We start from the raw sequence: 21,932 nt of genomic DNA on the forward strand, positions 1-21,932 counted from the left end.
ATATTGTTTGTTTTATAAGCCAATCCATTATTTGGCTACAAGGTGACCTCCGGGAGTGAGTGAAGTTCCAAATTTAAAGGATTTCTCAGGGCGATAGTCTCCGGGGATCCTCTAGTCTCTACCAGTCCAGTAAGTCTACGTTTTTCTCTCATTCTATCCGGGACCATCTGTTGTGTTGCTGGTCAGAAGGTTTACTTTTTTTTTTTTTAATTGTGGTAAATATGTAGGTATCAAAACATTTGCCATTTCTATAATCTTTACACGTACAGTTCAGTGACATTAATGATGTTCATCTTGTTCAGCCATCGCCATTAACTGTTTCCCCTTGCAAGTTTTAAACCTTGGAAAAAAGTGAGCAAGGAGGCCTCCAGTGAGCCATAAACCAGAAGATCCTGATCTCATCAAGGGATAGAACTTGACAGAACTTCCTGAGGGAGCAGTGTCCTCCAGAAAGGTGAGGGCGGACTTGAGGTGGGAAGGGACGCTTGGCAATGGTAATAAATGATGCCGTATTACAGACAATAATGATGACAATTTCCCACCCCTGAGGCATCAGCCCAGTGCTTTCTCAGGTGCAGGGCCTGTGAGAAGAATGGGACCTAGATGGGGCATGGAGCTCACCTTCAGGATGGGAGCCAGGAAGACGGAGATTCCTGTCAGGATAAAGACGATGATGCCGGTCACTCTCTGTTCCCTGGCAAAGAAGGGCACGAGGCTGGGGTGAACTAGGAGATGCTCAGTGACCATTCCAGCCCTTCCTGTCCCTCTGTGGGCCCATGAAGGTTGTATTCAACGCCCGGGTCTCAGGGGCTTCTGTGCTGGGGTTTGTCTGGCTGCCCGATCCCAGGACTAAACCCCTGACTGAGGGTAAGCCCATCTGACCCCTACTTGGGAGGAGAGGAAGCCCCTGACTGAGGCAAGGACATTTTGTAGGGGTGTTCTCAGGAGGTTATTTAATGTTGTGGCTAATAGCTGGGGTGCCAGACGGGACTTGGGTTGAATCCTGACTCTTCCGCTTACTAGTTGTGTGGCCTTAAGCAAATCCCTAACCATCTGGAGCTTCAGTAGAAAGAAGATAACAATGGCCTGTACCTTGTGGGCTTGTTGTGAGAATTAAATGTGATATAAAGTGCTCATTATCCCTGTCCTCCACCACTCATCTGTCAGTTTGTTGTACTGTGGTGGCTTGCATGTTACTGTGATGCTAGAAGCTATGCCACCAGTACTTCAACTATACCAGTAGGGTCACCCATGGCCGACAGGTTTCAGCTAAGCTTCCAGACTAAGGCAGACTAGGAAGAAGGACCTGGTGATCTACTTCTGAAAAAACTGGCCAGTGAAACCTGTGGAGAGCGGTGGAACATTGTTTGATATAGTGCTAGAAGATGAGCCCCTCAGGTTGGAAGACACTCAAAAAATGACTAAGAGCTGCCTCTTTAAAGCAGAGTCAACCTTAATGACGTGGATAGAGTAAAGCTTTCAGGACCTTCGTTGCTGATGTGGTATGACTCAAAATGAGAAGAAACAGCTGCAAGTATCCATTAATAATGAGAACATGGAACACATGAAGTATGAATCCAGGAAAACTGGATGTTGTCAAAAATGAAATGGAATGCTTGAAGATTGATATTCTAGGATTAGTGAGCTGAAATGGACTGGAATTGGCCGTTTTGAATCAGACAATCATATGGTCTGCTATGCTGGAAATGACAAACTGAAGAGGAATGGTGTCACATTCATCATCAAAAACAACATTTCCAGATCTAACCTAAAATACAACACTCAATGATAGGATACTATCCATATGCCTACAAGGAAAACCAGTTAATATGACTATTATTCAAATTCATGCACCAACCACTAATGCCAAACATGAAGAAACTGAAGATTTTTACCAACTTCTGTAGTCTGAAATTGATCAAACATGCAATCAAGATGCACTGATGACTGCTGGTGATTGGAATGCAAAAGTTGGAAACAAAGAAGAAGGATCAGTAGTTGGAAAATATGGCATTGGCGATTGAAGTGACATGGCAGATCACACAATAGAATTTTGCAAGACCAACAGCATACTCATTGGAAATACTTTTTTCAAAACATAAACAGTGACTATACACAGGGACCTTGCCGGATGGAATATGTAGGAATCAAACCAAATATGTCTGTGGTGGAAACAGACGATGGAGAAGCTCAATATCATCAGGCCAAGGGCCATCTGTGGAACAGATCAACACTTACTCATATGCAAGTTCAAGTTGAAGCTGAGGAAAACTAAAACAACTCCACAAGAACCAAAGTATGACCTTGAGTATATCCCACCTGAATTTAGAGACCATCTCAAGAATAGATTTGAAATACTGAACACTAATGACCAAAGACCAGACCAGTTGTGGGATGACATCAAGGGCATCATACATGAAGAAAGCGAAAGGTCATTAAAAAGACCGAAAAAAAAAAAAAGACCAAAATGGATGTCAGAAGAGACTCTGAAACTTGCTCTTGCACATAGAATAGTTAAAGCAAATGGAAGAAATGATGAAGTAAAAGAGCTGAACAGAAGATTTCAAAGGGCAGCTCAAAAAGACGAAGTAAAGTATTATAATGAAATGTACAAAGATCTGGAGTTAGAAAACCAAAAGAGAAGAAGACATCTGGCATTTCTCAAACTGAAACAACTGAAGAGGAAATTCAAGGCTCAAGTTGCAATACTGAAGGATTCTATGGGCAAAATATTAAACGACTCAGGAAGCATCAAAAGGAGACGGAAGGAATACACAGAGTCAATGTACCAAAAAGAATTGGTTGATATTCAAACATTTCAGGTGGTAGCATATGATCAAGAACCAACAGTACTGAAGAAAGCAGTCCAAGATGCACTGAAGGCACTGGGAAAAAATGAGGCTCCAGGAATTGACATAATACCACTTGGGATGTTTCAACAAACAATCGCAGGGCTGGAGGTGCTCACTTGTTTATATCAAGAAATTTGGAAGATAGCTACCTGGTCAACCATATATTTACCTATTCCAAAGAAAGGTGACCCAATAGAATGTGGAAATTATCAAACAATATCATTAATATCAAATGCAAGCAAAATTATGCTGAAGGTAATTCAAAAGTGGTTGCAGCAGTACATCAACAAGGAATTGCCAGAAATTCAAGCTGGATTCAGAAGAGGACATGGAATGAGGGATATCATTGCTGATGTCGGACGGATCCTGGCTGAAAGCAGAGAATACCAGAAAGATGTTTACCTGTGTTTCATTGACTACACAAAGGCATTCGACTGTGTGGATCATAACAAATTACAGATAACATTTTGAAGAATGGGAATTCCAGAACACTTGATTGTGTTCATGCAGAACTTGTATAGAGACCAAGAGGCAGTTGTTCTAACAGAACAAGGGGATACTGCATGGTTTAAAACGAGGAAAGGTGTGTGTCAGGGTTGTATCCTTTCACCATACTTATTCAATCTGTGTGCAGAAGCTGGCCTGTATGAAGAAGAACAGGGCATCAAGATTGGAGGAAGACTCATTAACAACCTGGGATATGCAGATGACACAACCTTGCTTGCTGGAAGTGAAGAGGACTTGAAGCACTTACTGATGAAGATCAAAGGCACAGCCTTCAGTATGGATTACACCTTAACATTAAAGGAAACAAAAACCCTCACAACTAGACCAAGAAGCAACATCACGATAAATGGAGAAAAGATTGAAGTTGTCAAGGATTTCATTTTATTTGGATCCACAATCAACACCCATGGAAGCAGCAGTCAAGAAATCAAAGGATGTATTGCATTGAGTAAATCTGCTGCAAAGAACCTCTTTAAAGCGTTAAAAAGCAAAGATGTCACTTTGAGGACTAAGGTGTGCCCAGGACCTAAGCCATTGTATTTCCAATTGCCTGATGTGCATATGAAAGCTGGAGAAGGAATAAGGAAGACGGAAGAAGAATTGATGCATTCGAATTATGGTGCCAGCAAAGAATATCAAATATACCATAGACTGCCAGAAGAACAAACTAATCTCTCTTGAAAGAAGTACAGCCAGAATGCTCATTAGAAGCGAAGCTGGCGAGACTTCATCTCACGTACTTTGGACATGTTATCAGGAGGGACCAGTCCCTGGAGAAGGACATCATGCTTGGTAAGGTAGAGTGTCAGTGAAAAAGAAGACGACCCTCAATGAGATGGACTGACACAGTGGCTTAAACGATGGGCTTAAACATAGCAAGGATTGTGAGGGTGACACAGGACCAAATTGCTTTGTTCTGTTGTACGCAGAGACGCTATGAGTTGGAACCAACTCTATGGCACCTAACAACAGTCCCTGTCCTTTGATTATAATAAGATCTGCACTTTTGCGGGGCATGATTAGTCAGGACTCAGGACAGGCACACGCGTGGTGTGGAAGGAGTCCCGGCCGGCTGGCTGAGCAGGCATTCAGGGACCAGAGGGCATCATGTATGTTTTCCCCAAGTGCAGAGGCCTAGCAACATCTGCCCAGGTTGGTGCTCTGGCCAGTCCTGAGTGCTGCAACCTGGTAGAAAAGCCTCATTTGGGCAGGCAGGGGCCCAGGTACCCGAGGCCGTAGGGAGAAGTTCTTACAACAGCTTTCATGAATGTCTAGAGACCGTAAGAGGCAGAAGATATACTTTTAAAATGGGTCAGGGACTGGACATGGTGCATGACAGAAGCCAAGGGAAGGAATAGGCCCTGGCCACAGGGAGCTCCTGGGAAGGCTTTCCTAAGGTAATGGAGATTGGGCAGGCTTGAACTCACAGGAGAGCTTTGGGGAGCTGTGTGAACAGGAGGCATGAGGGTCTTGAGGAGGAGACAAAAGGACAGGTCAGAAAGGCATCCTGTGGGGGGCCTTGAGTGGCCTATATAGGTGCTCATGCCTGTGCATGGGGTGGGGAATGTCTCCCTGGAGTCTACTAAGAAGCAAGCACCACTTAGAACTCCTCTCAGGAAGCTCACTCCCATCCTGGTGGTTCCTGGGCTGAACAGGGGTCCTTTTTGCCCAAATGCCTTCATCGTAAAAGCAAAGCTGGCTTCCCCTCCCCCAACCTGACCACTCTCCATGATCCCCAGTCCCTCCTACCTCACCCCCAGGAACTGAGGCTGCTCCCCAGGGGCACTGGTCTCCGTCTCCATCTTGAGGCTGTCGATGTGGGTGATGGAGATGACTGTGGCAGCCACGTACCAGGGGAGCCCCATGAAGGAGCACAGGGCCATGAGGATGCCTACCCAGAACAGGTCCAGATGGTAGCCGGCGGCCTTCTGCAGGGTGTGGTGCAAGGGGAGAAGCTGTCTAGGGAGCCTGTTCCTGACCATCAGGGGTGGGGGCATGGGGGACAGCAATCTCCTTGAGGCAGCCATTTTGTGGAACAGGTTTAAGAGCTCATCTTGGTTTTCCACAGGGTACTCTGAGGGCGCCGCGACCCTCAGGTGCTCCCTAGTGAGGAGTTCAGAGGTACGCAGGCCTCACCAACCCCAGAGGTAGCTTCAGTTGCCACCTTGTCTGAAAGGGTGGGTGAGGAGAGAGGCACAGTGAGAAAGGAAAGGGATGTTCAGGCTTAGAGAGACCCTGGATTGGGGTCCTGGGGAGAAGAGATCTCACCCAGTGGCCAGGTATCTCTGCAATTGCTGACTGAGGGGCCCCAGCTGGGACAGAACTTAGACCCAACCTAGAAGGGTCTGGACTGGGGCTGGTGAGGGGGTAACCTGAATCTTCTCAGACCCAGAGGCATGGAAAGAGTTGGAGGGACCAGAAGGTCCAAAGAAGCTCCTCTGTTCATTGTTCCAGATCAAAATCTCCCTGTTGGGATCTGCTCAGACTCCCAAGTTTACTGGCAGGAGGTACACAGGTAGAGGTACAGAGGGTCACTTTGGGAGAGGAAAGAGGCCTTTTCCCAGACCCCCATCCTTGGCTCCTCTGGACCACCTGATCCTTGGGTTAAGCTGCCCTGGCCTCATTGGTATTACCTGCATCTGAAGGTTATACTTCCCCCAAGACATACCAAGTGGGAACTCCAGTCTTCTGGTCTCATCTTTTCCTTCACAAATGGCCCCAAATATTGAAAGAAGCACCATCTCCCTCCTTCATTCCTTCTGACTTTGTGGGAAGAAAAAGTTTGCACCTCTGCTCCGAGCACCAGCCTTACCCTCAGCTTGTTTTCCTTCCGGTTGACAATGACGGCTGTGATCTGCTGGTCCATGAAGATCAGGATGGTCACCAGCAGGGCAGGAAGGATGCTAGCCGGGTACACCCACCACGGATTCTTCCCAAAGGGGGCCACGAACCAACCTCGGTCAGGCCGCGTGGGCTGAGCGGGAGCAAAGGAGAGGGGCCTGTCCTCTCCCCCACATCTTACCCTTTGTCCTCTCCCCCACCTGTGTACTTCTCAACTGCAATCTTTTCCTGAGAGCAAAGAGACCAAGGAGGCAGGCAAACTTGGGAAGGAACATGAACACAGGAGGTGTTTGTAGAGCTAAAGAAATAACTTGCTGCAGTGGCCCTGGGGCTGGTTGGAAAGAAGGGAGGCGAGGAGTCATTGACTGTGGAATAGCAAAAAAGCAGGATTGAGGCCTAAGAGGCCAAAAAAAAAAAAAAAGAACTTCAATGGGTTCAGTCCTCAACCCTTCTGCCTTCCCTCCGAGCCCCCTTGTCTGGGGAGCACTATAGAATTGTCTGTAAAATAGCAAAGATTTTCATGAATTCAAACCCTGCATATTAAGAATAAGGGAAAGCCATGCAGGAGTTGGGCTGAAGTTTCTCTTTTATTTAAGAGAAAGGGATATTTTACAGGCCAATATGAGTTGTATGAGACTTGCTTAAGCTACTTAGAAGAACCCTGAAATAATATCTCCAAGGTCAAGACCACAAAGAACCTGGTTCTAGAACCTAGACCCCTACCCTGGTTTAGATGGTTGGTGCTCCTTATGAGGGGGCAGGGCTTGAGCCTGGCAACAAGCAAATGGCACCAACTCTGGACTAATGTGTAATTTCTGAAGTAATGGTTCTCAAGCTTGAGCATGTCTCAGAATCCCCGGAGGGCTTGTTAAAGTGCAGATTGTGGGCCCCACTCCCAGAATTTCTGAATTCACAGGTATGGGATAGGGCCAAGAATTTGCATTTCTAACAAGTTCCCAGGTAATTAAGTGATGCTAGTCCAGGGACCACACTTTGAGAACCACTGACCTAAGGGATCAACAGATCCCAGCTGGCCCAGCCTTTAGGCTTAGGCTGCTATGGGTCAGGCAACTGGAGACATCCAAGCAGAAGTCAGGGGGCTTCAGCGGCGCTGGAGGTGGATTCCAGCACCTTCTCCACCCTGTGGCTTCACGATAGGATTTCACTGTGAACCTGTCCGCACCCCAGCATCTCAAGGTTTTAGGAAGTTCCTAACTGGAAGTTGATACTACTGTAGACCTGTAAGGACCACCCCTAGGGAACGTTGTGAGTAGGAGGAGGTAGAGCACACACAGAGGACCACCAAGGCCACTTGGCTGAGAGGAGAAGGAGATTCAGCCAGTGTAAGGGGAAGAACCAGCAGCTAGTGGGCAGGCAGAAGAGAGTGACCAGAACAGGGGTGATGGGCAAACCTTGATGACACTGGGCACGTGCAACTTGGGGGTTTCCAGGCTGAAACAGGCATCGATTCCACAGAAGAGCAGGATAGAGAAGACAATGGAAAAGTCGGCCACCAGGGCCCGGACCTGCAGAAAGGAGATAAGTGAGTGGAGCACCTGTCCTGCTCACTGTAGACTTAGTCCTAAGACCCAGAATGGTTAAGAGCTTGGATTCTCAAGTCAGCAGAACTAGTCTCAAATCCTGGCTCTGCCCCTTGCTGCCTGTGTGATCTTGGGGAAACCTTATCATCTCTCTGAGCCTCAGTTTCTTCATCTGTAAGATGAAGATGATGATAGTTCCTACCTCGTAGGTATAAATGAGCTGTGACGTATTTAGAGTGCTTGGCATAAGTAGTCAGTCACTGTTACAATGAAACCTGTGAGAGCCGGAACTCGACAGGACTACCTTGTTTTTCCAGGTCTCACAAGTTTTCTGCCTTTGACTGGGTGCAGTCTTACCACTTTTCTATCACTCGTTTTAGTGGAAAATATTTACGTTTTCCTTCTCTGATAGGTTTCTGCCTTACACAGGCTCTGGCTTTTGCAGGTTTTACTGTGTTATCCATGTGACAATGGCAGCCATTGCTGAAGACAGTTGTTGGTATGGCAGACTGAACTGGGTCACCCACCAGGTGTGGTGAGGGCTAGGGATGAACTTGGAAGGAAACCCTAGTTCCTACAAACGCGTGACAGATTGTTGCACTCCCACTTGGCCTAGGAGGGTGGCCCTCGGGCCCTGCTGGGGACTAGACCGTTTATCCACTAAAGGTCCTCTGCCTCTTGTTCCTTTGTTTTCAGGAGGCCCTTTCTAGGCCAGATTTTGGACCTCACTTCTGTCCTTTCTGAATCAGTGCCCTCTGACTGCCTTCTACACCAGTCAACATCCAGAAGCCTCAGGACAGAACAGGGTCCTGATGTCCACCCTGCCACTTTTTTTATGTCTATTCAGAGACAGCAATTTCTAGAAAAACTACTGGGAAAGTTAAGAAGAGCAGGGCAGGTGACGGCACAGTGAATTCTTTTCCTAAGCGTCCTATGCACTTGATCTTAAAAACAGAATATTTTAAAAAGACTTACAGTGAAAAGCAAAGCCTCCATCTTACCTCTCCTCACTCCCGTCCCACCTTCCAGATACATCCACTTATATCTGCTTGATTTTACGTGTCCTGGTAGTTTCCTCCATGTCATTAAATAATACATTTATACTTTTATATCTTGGTTTACTCATTTAAGGCGTTGTCTAGTTTGAATAAGGAGTTAGTTAAGTTAGGGACAGTGTATTATCCCTCCTCTCTCTCCTCATTCCCAGTCTTGCATAGTCACTTTAAAAATCCTTCTTCAAGTGTCCTTTGTACTTTTAAGTTATATAATTAGATGTATTTTTCTCTTTCCGCTAACTTTGCCAGTAGCTCTCGCTATCCTTCTGGGTGAGGGTCCTGCCCCTATCTTTCCTACCACCTTTCTTCTCCCCTGTTCCACCTTCCATTTAGGGCTCCTTGACTTTGATCTTCACCTTGTCAAAACTGAGAATACTTATATTCGTTCCATCAACCTGTGCCTTTGGTGTTTTATCTACAAGTGGATCCTAAAAAATTGAAAACCAACAACAGCTTTATATTATCATGACTATAAATATTGGTATGGCAGAACTAAGTAGTGTGTTAGGTTTAGGCTTCCTTTTCTACAATATTACTACAGTAGCAACCAGATCAAAAAATTATTACATTAAGCCATATGAAATTTGCCATTTTTATAGGTCACCATGAGTTGGAGTTGACTTGATGGCAACTGGTTTTTTAGTTTCACTCCCACTCATTGCTTCTCATCTTCCCAACTGATGGCTGTTGTCTTAGTAGTAAAATATAGGCAGTTTTACCAGTTCAAACTAATGTAAAGGTGGATGCAGTAAACAGCTCTGAATTCCCTCCCACCTTAAGACATAAAATATCACCTGCTCAGTGGATGTCTCCTCTGTTACCCATTCCCACACCTGTCCCTGCCCTCTGGAGAGAACCACTGGCCTGATTTGGAGCTTATTATAGCCACGAGTGTCTTTATACTTTTACTAAATACGTTTGTTGTGGTTGTGTGCTGTTGAGATGATTTTGACTCATAGGACCCTGTATGATAGAGCAGAACTGTCCCATATGGTTTCCTAGGCTGTAATCTTTGCGGGAAAGGAGCCCTGGTGGCACAGTGGTGAAGGGCTTGGCTGCTATCTGAAGGGGTCGAAAGGTTGGTGGTTCGAACCCACCAGCTGCTTCATGAGAGAAAGATAGAGCAGTCTTCCTTCTGTAAAGATTACAGCCTTGGAAACCCTATAGAGCAGTTCCATTCTGTCCTTTACGGTCGCTATGAGTCAGAATCAACTCAATGGCAACAGGTAACGGGAATCTTAATGGGAGCAAATTGCCAGGTCTTTTTTCCCATGAAGCCCCTGGTGGGATTTGAACCGCTGACCTTTCAGTTAGAAGCCAAGTGCTTAACCACTGCGATACCAAGGCTCCTTAAATATGTATACACCCCTAAACAACATATGGCATTACGTTGCATGTTTTCTAGTTTTACAAAGATGGCATCATATTACTTGTAGTCTTCCACCTCATGCTTAATTTTGCTCAGCGTTATGTTTATGATCGTTTTCCTCGTGGTGAGTTGCAGCTATGGTCTATGTACATCCATTGTCATTTAACATGCGTATGATTACTTTTCAATGTGTGTTTATTCATTCTTCTATTGGTAGATAAATTTAGATTATTTTCATATTTCTCCTCTCGTAATCAGTGTTTCTGCTAACATTCTTGTACCTGTGTGAGAATTCCTCTGGGGTATCTACCTGCAAGTGGAGGGTTGAAGATCATACATATCTCCAGCTTTATCAGAGCACGGACGTTCCTAGTTACACTCCCTGAGTGCTATGAACTGTTAATGTGCTCAGTTGCTAACTGCCTAGTTATCTAGTGCTGCTATAACAGAAACTCCGCAAGTGGACGGCTTTAACAAAGAGAAATTTATTCTCTCAGAGCCTGGGAGGCTAGAAGCCCGAATTCAGCGTGCCAGCACCAGGGGAAGGGTTTCTCCCTCTGTCACCTCTGGGGGAAGGTCCTTGCCATTAATCTTCCCCTAGTCTAGGAGCTTCTCAGCTCAGGGACCCCAGGTCCAAAGGATGCACACCCCTCACAGTTCTTCAGTCTTGGTGGCATGAGGTCCCCCTGTCTCTCTGCTCGCTTCTCTCTTTTATCTCTTAAAAGAGATCGACTGAAGATACAACCTAATCTTGTGAATTGAGTCCTGCCTCATTAAATAATCGCTTCTAATTCTGCCTCATTAACATCATATAGGTAGGATTTATAAGGATTTATAACACATAGCAAAATCACATCAGATGACAAAATGGTGGATAATCATACAATACTGGGAATCACAGCCCAGTCGAGCTGACACAATTATGGGGGACACAATTCAATCCATAAAACTAACGGAAAGGTTGGAGGTTCCAATCCTCCCAGAGGCACCTCAGAAGAAAGACCTGGAGATCTACTTCTGAAAACTCTGTGGAGCACAGTCCTACTCTGACACACACGGGGTCACCATGAGATGGAGCTGACTTGACGGCAACTGTTTTTTTATTTACTCTTCCACTCATGGCTTTCCATCTCCCCAACACTGATAGATGTGAAACAATGTGGCCCCATTCTTTTCTGCAACACTAAATTCCAGGAGGCAACAGAGCAATTTGTAAATGATTTGAGGAAAAAAAACTGGTGGCATGAGAATTTCACACTAATGAATTACTTTTCATCTTGCAAGCAACAGATGGACATTCTCAGATGTAGCCACTGCTCTAGGATTTCTACTTAAAAGGAGACTTAGAGTTAGGACTGGTCGGAAGGGGGGGAGGCAGGGAGGGAACTTGTCTTGAGGATGCATTGTGTTGCAAACATACTTTGTATATTACAAAGCTCTCTAAAGAACAACCTTTTTACTTAGTCCTTAGAAAATATTGGAAAAACTCAACTGTTCATATCAAGGATTTTTACTGTCATTATTATTATTACTACCAGTAGTAGTGGTAATATTTATCTGAGATGGCTTTAGGAGAGTGCTGACGGGTTTATGATGGGGAAGAGTAGATAAAATTTTTCCAAGTGCCTCTCCTCCTGACACAGCTGTTTCTCAGAACAGCAAGTGCTTCTTTGGTTAATAATTTATTTGTTTTTCCAGCCACTAACAGAAAAGGAAATAAAAAGTTAGCAGATCACATTTACAATGGTATTAAGAAATAAAATATTTAGGAATAAATCTAACAAAAGATGTGCAAAACCTCAAAATCAAAACCTATAAAATATAATGGAGAGAGAAAAGATTTAAATAAATGGAGAAGTATACAATGTTTGTGGATTGGAAGACTCAAAATTTGAAAGATGTCGATTTTTTCCAAGCTGATATATAGCATCATTATAATCCTAACAAAATTCCAACAAGTTTTGACTTTGGTGAAATTTAAGATAATTCTAAAATTCATGAGGAAATGCAAAGAGCTAAGAATAGCTAAGAGAAAGTAAAACAAAGAGGGAGAATTTGGTCTATGAGATGTTCAAGCTTATTATAAGCTAGAGAAAGAAAAACAGTGTGATATTGGTATAAGAACAACAACAAAAAAAACTTTTGGTATAATTTTGATATATTTGACTACAGTAAAACTAAGAATTCCTGTTAATCAAAATATACCATTAAGAAAGTGAAACAGAATAAAGAGCCCAGAAATAGACCTTGGCATACATGGATACTTGATATATGGCAAAGGAAGCACTGGAGTGGGAAAAGAATAGCCTTTTTAAGAAAAAAATTTTAATTTTAAATTTTAACAATTGGCTATTCATATTTTTTTAAAAAATCAATTCTAACGTATTGTAGGTCTAATATGAAAGGAAAAACAATGAAGCGTTTAGAAGATATCTTTTGTCCAATATTTCCCTTAAGAAAAATTTTAATATATTTGACTACAGTAAAACTAACAATGCCTGTTAATCAAAAGGTACCATTAAGAAAGTAAAAAGTCCAGTCATAGAGTGGGAGAAGATATTTGGAACATATATGACCACAAAAGGGTTTTTATCCAGAATATACAAAGAACTCCTGAAAATCAGAAAGAAAAAGACAACCCAATAGAAAATGTCCAAGAGATTCAAGGAGGTACTTCCAAGAAGAAAGTCAAATGGCCATATGGCCAATAGACACCTGATAAGGCTTACAACCTCATTTGCCACTGGACAAATGAAAAAATTTAAAACCAGAGCAAGATACTACTAATACGGAAAGGCTAAAGACAAAAGTCTGACAATATCAAGTGTTGTCAAGGGGACTTGAACTCAGTTCCCCCGACTCCAAAATCCATGCTCTTTCTGCAGCAAACAGAATGGACCTTGGAAAACCTCCGTGCGCTGGTGCTGACATAGTGTCCATCCCATCACAGGATCAGAATCTTTCCTAACTGTAGGGTGAGCTTACCTTGGTTGGGAAATAGCGGCTGGATTTGAACTTCTTCAGGGTCAGGGTCATGGAGTATGTCCCGAAGAAAAGGATGAAGGACATAAGTGCAAGGTCTGGGATGAACTGGCACGAATTCCCGAGCAGGCGCCCACCGTAACTCAGACACTCCTTCTTGCTCAGCAGAGACCAGTCCAACCCTGTGAGGTTAAGGGGGTTGTACTTGGAGACCAAGCACAGGAAAGAAAGGGTCAGGGTCTTCCTGGAAGGTCAGGTGTGTCCAAGCCCTGCCTCCCCTCCTTCCTGCAATTCCCAGGCAGCCCCCACCCACTTCACTGGCCTCTGAGATGCCCTAGCCCTCCTGTCCCATGATGGTGCCCTCAGCAACTTAGCGATATTCCTGGGACAGGCTGGCACAAGGAATGACAAGCAGACAGCTCCCGGGGAAGATTAAGGGCTGATATGTTTGCTTCTTTGTTGTGTTCTAGGATGCACTGCTTTGCTAGCAAGGAGGAAAGGTGCAGGGGAATCGCCCTCTCTCTCAGCAGCCCTGGCTCCCAGCACAATTAACCACAGGTTCTGTGGGCTCCTCCTGCCCCAAGCATCTCCCATTTATTCTTGCCTTCCTTTCCCCTCTTTCACACACTGGGGCTCACACCCTCCCAGGTCACTTCACTCATTTCCTCCTGGTCTCCCAAATGCATAAAATCCAGGGGCAGAAAAGTGCAAAAGGAGTCCTGGTGGCACAATTGTTAAGTGCTCGGCTGCTAATGAAAGGCCCACTGTTGGAACCCACCAGCTGCTCCATGGGAGAAAAAATCTGGTGATCTTCTTCCATAAAGATTACAGCCTAGATCCCATTCCTAGATATATACCCTAGAGATCTAAAAGTTGTGACATGCATGCATATATGCACACCTATGTTTGTTGCAACTTTATTCACAATAGCAAAAAAAAAAAAAAAGGGAATAACTGAAGTGCTCATTATAAGATGAATGGATAAACAAAATATACATGCATTCAATGGAATACTACACAACCATAAAGAGTAATGATGAGTCCAAGAAACATATTATAACACGGATGGACCTGGAGGTTATAATGCTAAGTGAAACAAGTCAAGCACATAAGGACAAGTATTGTATGATCCTTCTTTTATAGGAATACAAACCAAAAAACCCAAACCCAGTGCCGTTGAGTCAATTTTGACTCATAGTGACCCTATAGAACAGAGTAGAACTGTCCCTTAGAGTTTCCAAGGAGCGCCTGGTGGATTTGAACTGCCGACCCTTGGGTTAGCAGCTGTAGCACTTAACCACTATGCCACCAGGGTTTCTGATATAGGAATACAAGGATAGACATATATAAAGAGACCAATGTTCAATGGTGGTTACTGGGGGAAGAGGGGAGGAGGGGGAAGCACATTCTAGATCATAAATACTTGTTATTTTTGGTGATGGGAAAAGTAGCATCAAATGTGGGTGTAGTGAGCACAGTATGACCGAAGTAAATGATGTCATTGAGAGGCGCTCATGAGAAAAGGATGCCTGTACCAAAGAATTTGACATAAATAAGAGGGCAATAAATACAACAAACAACAAAAAATGAGTCTAGGGTCAAATATGGATGAGTATAGGCATATATGTATACAGGTCAGTACAGGTGTACACATACGTGAAAACTAACAGAAGTATCCATAGGTATGTGGAAGTACAGATACATGTTCTGGTGTAAACCCGTTGCTGTAGAGTCTACTCTGACTCATAGTGACCCTATAGGACAGAGTAGAGCTGCCCCGTAGGGTTTCCAAGGAGCAGCTGGGGGATTCGAACTGCTGACCAAACGTGTACGCAGGCACATATATTCATTGAAGACACAGCTGCACATAATCCTCAGACATAACCAAACACCTCCCAGGATTGGTTTTCTGGGTTTAAAGGCTTAGGGCCATAGTCTTACAGGACAACTTAGTCAATAGGTATATAGCTCAAAAAGTTCATGTTCTGCATCCTAGTGAAGTGAGTAGTTCCTGAGATCTTAAAAGCTTGCAAGCAGCCATCTAAGATACAACTATCTGTCTCTACTCATCAGGAGCAAAAGAGTAAGAAGGTAACCAAAATCACAGAAAAAAGTACACAAGGCTGATAGCCTACATGAGCCATGTCCTCAACTACTTGAGATCAGAAGAACTAGATGGTTCCCGGCTACCACCACTGACTGATCTGACTGGGGGCAAAATAGATGACCCTGGTTAGAATGGGAGAAAAATGCAGAACAAAACTCAAATTCTTAGAAATGCCAGACTAACTGGACCAACAGAGACCAGAAGACTCCCTGAGATTACCACCCTGAGACATTCTTTAAACCTTGAACCAAAACTATTCCCTGAGATCACCTTTTATACACAAAATAAAGGATATTACTCATTAGACTGGTGCTGTACTGAAAAAACACCTGTATGAGTCCAAAAAGTCAACATTTAATCCAAAGCAAAGATGACACGATAAGGGGGCAGGGAAACTAGAGACCTGGAAATGGAACAACCAGAACACAACTAATGAGAACGTTGATACGATATAAAAAATTTAACTAATGTTAATGATCAATCTGTATGGAAATTGTCAAAGAGGAACCTAACATGCCCTGTAAATTTTCACCAAAAACACAATAAAATATTATTAAAAAAAAAAGATTATAGCTTAGGAAACCCTATGGGGCAGTTCTACTCTGTCATATAGGGTCACTATGAGTCAGAATTACCTTGACAGCACACAACGACATATATATGTATGTGTATATATACATATATATGCACAATATTTATGTGCATGGGTTTAATGAATGAGGCATGCTGCTAAAGTGCATATACCTAAAATGAAAGCATGCTTTACAATGCTTTGGATGTGCACCCAGTGAGCTGTGTAGTACCTCTGCAAGGCTGGATTGCCATAAGTTGACCTCAGTTTCCCAACTCTTTCCTTGCTCCCCCCACAAACAAAAGTACTCGAAGTTCTGACATTCGAGAAAATTACTTACCAGAGAAGCATTGGTGTTTGGTGCCAGCATGGCTGAAGCATTGAACATGGTTGTATTCACTGTGGATGAGCACACGACACAGGAATTGTCAGCAGCAGCTGGGCCAGAGCCTGCAGCACCCACCAGGCACCCACCCTTTTCCCACCTCCCTCCAGGGGTGAAGATGAGAACTGGCTTTAATTGGGAGGGCACGCTGACACTCTCTTTACTTTGCCCAAAGAAGCAACAAGGGCAGAGAATGGTGGAAAGGAGTCCAGGCCACAGCTCTGACAACCAGCTGAGCCAGGGTAGGACAGCTCCTGCCTGACACCGAGGGACTGTTTTAAAAACTGAAATAAGGAATCCAGTGCTAAGACATAGCCTAAGACAAGGTGGTGAATAATGTACCTTGTGAGCCCCTATTGTCCAATGGACCCATTTCTGAGCTGTCAGACTTAAAATCATCTTCAGAGAACTTACTCTATGCCACACACTATGCCAAACCCTTATACACATTAAGGTCCTAAATCCAGTGAAGGATCCCCATTTTACAGATGAGGCCCAGAGAGGTTAAGTAACTATCCATTGCCCAAGGTCACACAGCTTGTACCTGGCGGAACCATGATTCCATCCCAGGGAGGCTGGCCCCAGAGCCTGTAACCCGCCCACCCAGTCCTACACAGAGAGCTCCCCTGTGCTGTACCCTCCATGGATACCTCCTTTTTCTCCCTTTCCTGTCCTTATATGCTTTTTTTTTTTAAAAGGTCAGCTGGGCCTTTAAGAACTTGTTGGCTCTGACATTATCTTCCTTTGAATGCAAGCTGAGGAAAATGATGCCGGGTTTAGGACCTGAGGGAGAATCAGAAGCCCAAAGGTTCTGCTCTCGACTGTTCATGAGCCTGCATCCCTTGCACAACCATTCCCTCCCCTGGGCCTCAATGTCCCTAACTGTAAGTGGAGCATATGAGGGGTTCCCTTCAGGGGCCGTGAGAAGAGTTGAGAGGAACCCTAATTTCCCTCCTCTTGTTTTCTTGCGGCACCTTCCACTCCCCCTTGGCTTGCCTCACTTGCCCTCCCCCTCCACCCATGTGGAAGCTCATGAAGCTCACTAGAGGATATGGCCACTCATTAAAAAGGCAGACTTGGAGGGCTGCCGTGTGCCCTTTCTTGCTCCAGTACATCACGGGCAGAGGAGAAAGGTCTTCCTTCTGCAAGTGACCGCTGACCTTGCAGTTCTACTGCAGTGGGTTTGGCGAAGTTTGTTCTCTGAATGGAGACCTGATGGTGCAATGGTTAAGAGTTCAGCTGCCAAACAAAAGGTCGGCAGTTTGAATCCACCAACCACTCCTTGGGAACCCTATGGGGCAGTTCTACTCTGTCCTACAGGGTTGTTATATGAGTCAGAATTGACTCAGTGGCAACGGGTTTGGTTTGGTTTTGGTTCTCTGAACCAGTTTTGCTGGTAATAAGTCTGAAATGCATTGTAAGTTCCATTTGGCTCTGCTGGCTGTCCACAGTTGGCTAGGAACCCAGGAGGAAGAAGAGTTTTGTTTTTTTTTTTCCAATTGTGCTTTAGGTGAAGGTTTACAGAACAAATAAGTTTCTCATTAAACAATACACCTATTGTCTTGTAACACTGGTTGCCAGCCCCATGGCAAGTCAACACTCCCTTTCTCGACCTTATGTTCCCCATGTCTATTCGTCCAACTTTCTTGTCCCCTCCTGCCTTCTTGTCCTTGCCCCTGGGCTGGCGTGCCCATTTGGTCTCGTATACATGGTTGAGCTACATGTATTACTGTTTGTTATATGGGCCTGTTTAATCTCTGGCTGAAGGGAGAACCTCAGGAGTGACTTCAGTACTGAATTAAAAGGGTGTCCAAGGGCCATACTCTTGGGGTTTCTCCAGTCTGTGTCAGACCAGTAAGTCTGGTCTTTTTTAGGGAGTTTGAATTTTGTTCCACATTTTTTTCCAGCTCTGTCTGGGACCCTCTATTGTGATCCCTGTCAGAGCAGTTGGTGGTGGTAGCCAGGCACCATCTAGTTGTGCTGGACTCAGTTTGGAGGAGCTGTGATAGTTGTGGTCCATTAGTCCTTTACTAATCTTCCCCTGGTGTCTTTGGTTTTCTTCATCCTCCCTTGCTCCAGATGGGGTGGGACCAGTAGACGTATCTTAGATGGCTGCTCACAAGCTTTTAAGACTCTAGACGCTACTCACCAAAGTAAGATGTAGAATATTTTCCTTATAAGCTATTTTATGCCAGTTGAGCTAGATGTCCCCTGAGACCATGGTCCCCAGCCCGCAGCCCAGTAACTCGATCCCTGTGGGAGTTTGGATGTGTCTATGAAGAAGAAGAGATTATTCTTAAGGCTTCTCCCAACTTCCAACAAGTTGCCCAAAAGGGTGGAGGCAACTGCAGGCCCACTCTATGTTGCAGACTTCCAGGGCAGCTGGGGGTGGCCAAGGAATTCAGTCTGCACCCAGGCAAGAATATTCCTAGAAGCTCTACAAACCCATAGGTTTGTTACAACTGTTCTGAAGAAAGCTATACTTATTAGAAATCAGGGACATCTGCTGCCTGTCCTCACTCTATGACCAAGAGAACCTGATGAATAATGAATGGAGAGGACAGACAAGGTGGACAAGGGGGCTAGCTCAGGGTTACCCACACAAATGCTGGAGGACTCCAGGCTAAAGCTTGAGCCTGGGGAGTTCAGATGCCTTTCAGAACTTGAGCTTAGGCTTACACACTCTTTCATACACAGAACTTTGTATGGTGAAGGTGGAAGAAATACAACACGGAAAATTCCAGAAAGGATCTAAGTCTAAAATATTTAAAAATTCTAGTGTTTACAAAGTGGTACTCACTTGGGATTGAAAGCAGCCAAATCAGTGTGCAGCATCAATCAAATAGAATACAAATCAGTTACAATGGAAGCAAAATTAAAAATAAAAAAGAGAGGAAGAGAGTGCCTGTAACAAATGCACCACCATAATGTAAGATGTTGCTAACAGGGGAACTCTGTATGTGCAGGGAAGAGGGGGACGTGGGAACTCTGTACTTTCTGCTCAACTTTTCTGTAAGCCTAAAACTGCTCTGTTATGGATCCAATTGTGTCCCCCCAAAATATGTGTTGTAAATCCTAACCTCGATGCTTGTGGTTAGGAAACCCTGGTGTCGTAGTGGTTAAGAGCTACGGCTGCTATCCAAAAGGTCAGCAGTTCGAATCCACCAGGCTGTCTTTGGAAACCCTACAGGGCAGTTTTACTCTGTCCTATAGGGTTGCTATGATTCAGAATTGACTCCACGGCAGTGGGTTTTGTTTATGCCTGTGGTTATAATTCCATTTGGGAAAGAGTTGTCTTTGTTATGTTAATGAGGCAGGATTAGTGTATGGCATATTTTGAGTCAATGTCATTTGAGATACAAAAGGGATTAAATAAGCAAGCTAGGAAGCTGAGATGGGAGAAGGAGAGATGCCAGGCCATATGAAGATCACCATGGAGGAGAAGCTCAAAAGACATAAGGACCTTCCACCAGAGCCAATAGAGAAAGAAAGCCTTCCCCTAGAGCCAGCATCCTGAATTTGGACTTCTAGCCTCCTAAACTCTGAGAAAATATTTTTCTATTTGTTAAAGCCACCCATTTGTGGTACTTCTGTTATAGCAGCACTAGATAACTAAGACACACTCTAAAACTAAAGTCTATTGATTTAAAGAGACAGACCCCAAACAAGTTCTCATAATGAAGAGGGACAAGGAGTGATAATGTGCCTAGGTTTTACAGAGCAGGTTTTGCAATAAAACTAGGAATATGGGGGGAAAAAAAAAATCTGCTACATCCCCCCTCCTGAATCACCTAAATGCCTAGAACTTTCCTTTCCATAGTCTCCTAATCAAAACTAACTTGTCTTGTTTTCAGTTCCTTTACTCTTTGTGAGGAAACTGAAAATTGAATCTTACCAGGGTTAGGGCTAATCCCTTGGGTGATGTTGACAGCTAACGTCCTAGGCTGCTAACTGACAGGTTGGAGGTTCGAGTCCATCCAGAGGTGCTTTGGAAGAAAGGCCTGGAGACCTACTTCCAAAAAATCTGCCTGGAAAACCCTATGGAGCACAGTTCTACGCTGACATACATGAGGCCACCATAAACGTCAAAATCAACTCAACAACTGGCTTTTTATTAGTAATAGTTCAATTGAGCAGAGGTTTTCAAACTTGATCAAGCATTAGAATCACCTGAAGGGCTTGTTAAGACACTGCCGGCTGGCCCCACCCCAGACTTTCTCAGGTCCTTAGGTGGGGTGGGGAAAGAATTTGCATTTCTAACAAGTTCCCAGATGGTGCTATAGCTGTTAGTCCAGGGATCACACTTTGAGAACCACCACAATAGCGTGATCCAAAAGAAAGGGGCAACATCAGGCACCTGGCCAAGGACAGAAGGGACACTCTTTGGAGTCAAGTGGCCTTCATTCGGCCCTTCAAAGTTCATGTTACACACTTATACAGCACCTGTTCCTAGGGTAACCTTGGGCTTTGGTTACTCCTTGGATGGATGATTCTCAGAATGGCCAAAGCTACACACCCAACCCCAGAATTTGATCTGTTTCTAAAAGAGTTCAAGGACATGTACTTCTAAAAGTCACGTTTGTGAGAACGTTTGTGTTCAATGCAATGGGTCTAAATGAGAGGGCGCAAGCAGCAAACGGGAGCGCCTTGATGGAGATCAGCTCACAGATGGAGCATTTGCTCTGGGTACTGAGTGAAAAGGGCCTGCTGGCACATAGGATTTTCTCCGATGCCGTGAGAAAACAGTGTCCTGGCTCAGGACAAAGGACAGTTTCACTCAGCATTGGATTTTAATGGAATAACTCAAAATTGATGATAGAAAAAAATTATGTCTAAACTTATTCACAAAATCAGGGCAGTGACAGAAGGGGAGGGGGGTATGCCCAGACTTAAACTTCTGGAGGGCAGGACATCCTTACCTTCCGCAAGGTCTGGTTCAAAGTAGGGAACACAGCAACTGTGCAAGAAGTGTTTTTGATTGATTTACGATTGATGTTTTATTGGTAGTATGTATGAAAGAGCTGAACAACCCAGTATCTACTTATTTCCTCCAACCTAATCTGGGTGTAGATTTGGAAACCTCACAAGATGAGCAGGGCCAGCAATGACATCCCTTTTTTCCATCTACAGAAATCGAGGTTTGGTGTGATCCTGGACAGTCTCTGGACCTATTTGGCTCTCTGTAGGTTTAGCTTTGTGGTCCCTGGAGATATGTGGATGGATCTCTGGCCTCTCTGCTCTGTAGACATCCTGGGCGCTCCACTGAAGGCTTTTAGGGACATAATCACGACTGTGAAGGAAGCCAGGGATTCGGACTCTATGAGAAGCTCATATCTTATGCCCTAACTTTACAGATGACAGTTTTTTTGGCCAGAAAGGAACTCCACAGGAATGGCATTGGGTATTTTCAGATTGGCCAGTTGGTTGATTGAACATCCTGCCCAGTGCTGAAATCCTTTTTTACAACACCTTGAGTGGATGGACAGCTAGCTAGTGTTTAAGTAACTCACTACCACCCAAGGGGGCTGAGACCTCCCATGGTGGCAACTTCCACCATGGTAAATTCTTCTCTAAGTTCCATCAGCATCTGGCTCCCTAAAGCTTCTGCTCCTCGGTCCTCATTCTGTGTCCTTTAGTTACCCAGGGTGAATCTGGCCCTTGGGTGACAACAAGTCCTTCTCTCTTACCTCTCATATCCCTAAAAGGCTGAACAACCTCAGGT

The 21,932-nt window shown here is 44.5% G+C and overlaps 1 protein-coding gene across 2 annotated transcripts in view; it reads right to left on the reverse strand.

Annotated features, from left to right (window-relative positions):
- Positions 1-21,932, reverse strand: part of SLC4A5 (solute carrier family 4 member 5) — a 91,559-nt gene that overhangs the window by 13,430 nt on the left and 56,197 nt on the right. For both annotated transcript variants that reach the window (XM_064268750.1, XM_064268749.1), the window contains exons 15-20: positions 16,166-16,224; positions 13,151-13,351; positions 7,613-7,726; positions 6,172-6,333; positions 5,109-5,287; positions 622-694 (exon numbers count right to left, since the gene is read on the reverse strand). In XM_064268750.1, coding sequence (XP_064124820.1) covers positions 622-694; positions 5,109-5,287; positions 6,172-6,333; positions 7,613-7,726; positions 13,151-13,351; positions 16,166-16,224 — 788 coding nt within the window. The remainder of the gene's footprint in view (positions 1-621; positions 695-5,108; positions 5,288-6,171; positions 6,334-7,612; positions 7,727-13,150; positions 13,352-16,165; positions 16,225-21,932) is intronic.

The sequence above is a fragment of the Loxodonta africana genome, chromosome 15 (genome assembly GCF_030014295.1).
Source record: "Loxodonta africana isolate mLoxAfr1 chromosome 15, mLoxAfr1.hap2, whole genome shotgun sequence".
In the NCBI taxonomy this organism is placed as follows: domain Eukaryota; kingdom Metazoa; phylum Chordata; class Mammalia; order Proboscidea; family Elephantidae; genus Loxodonta; species Loxodonta africana.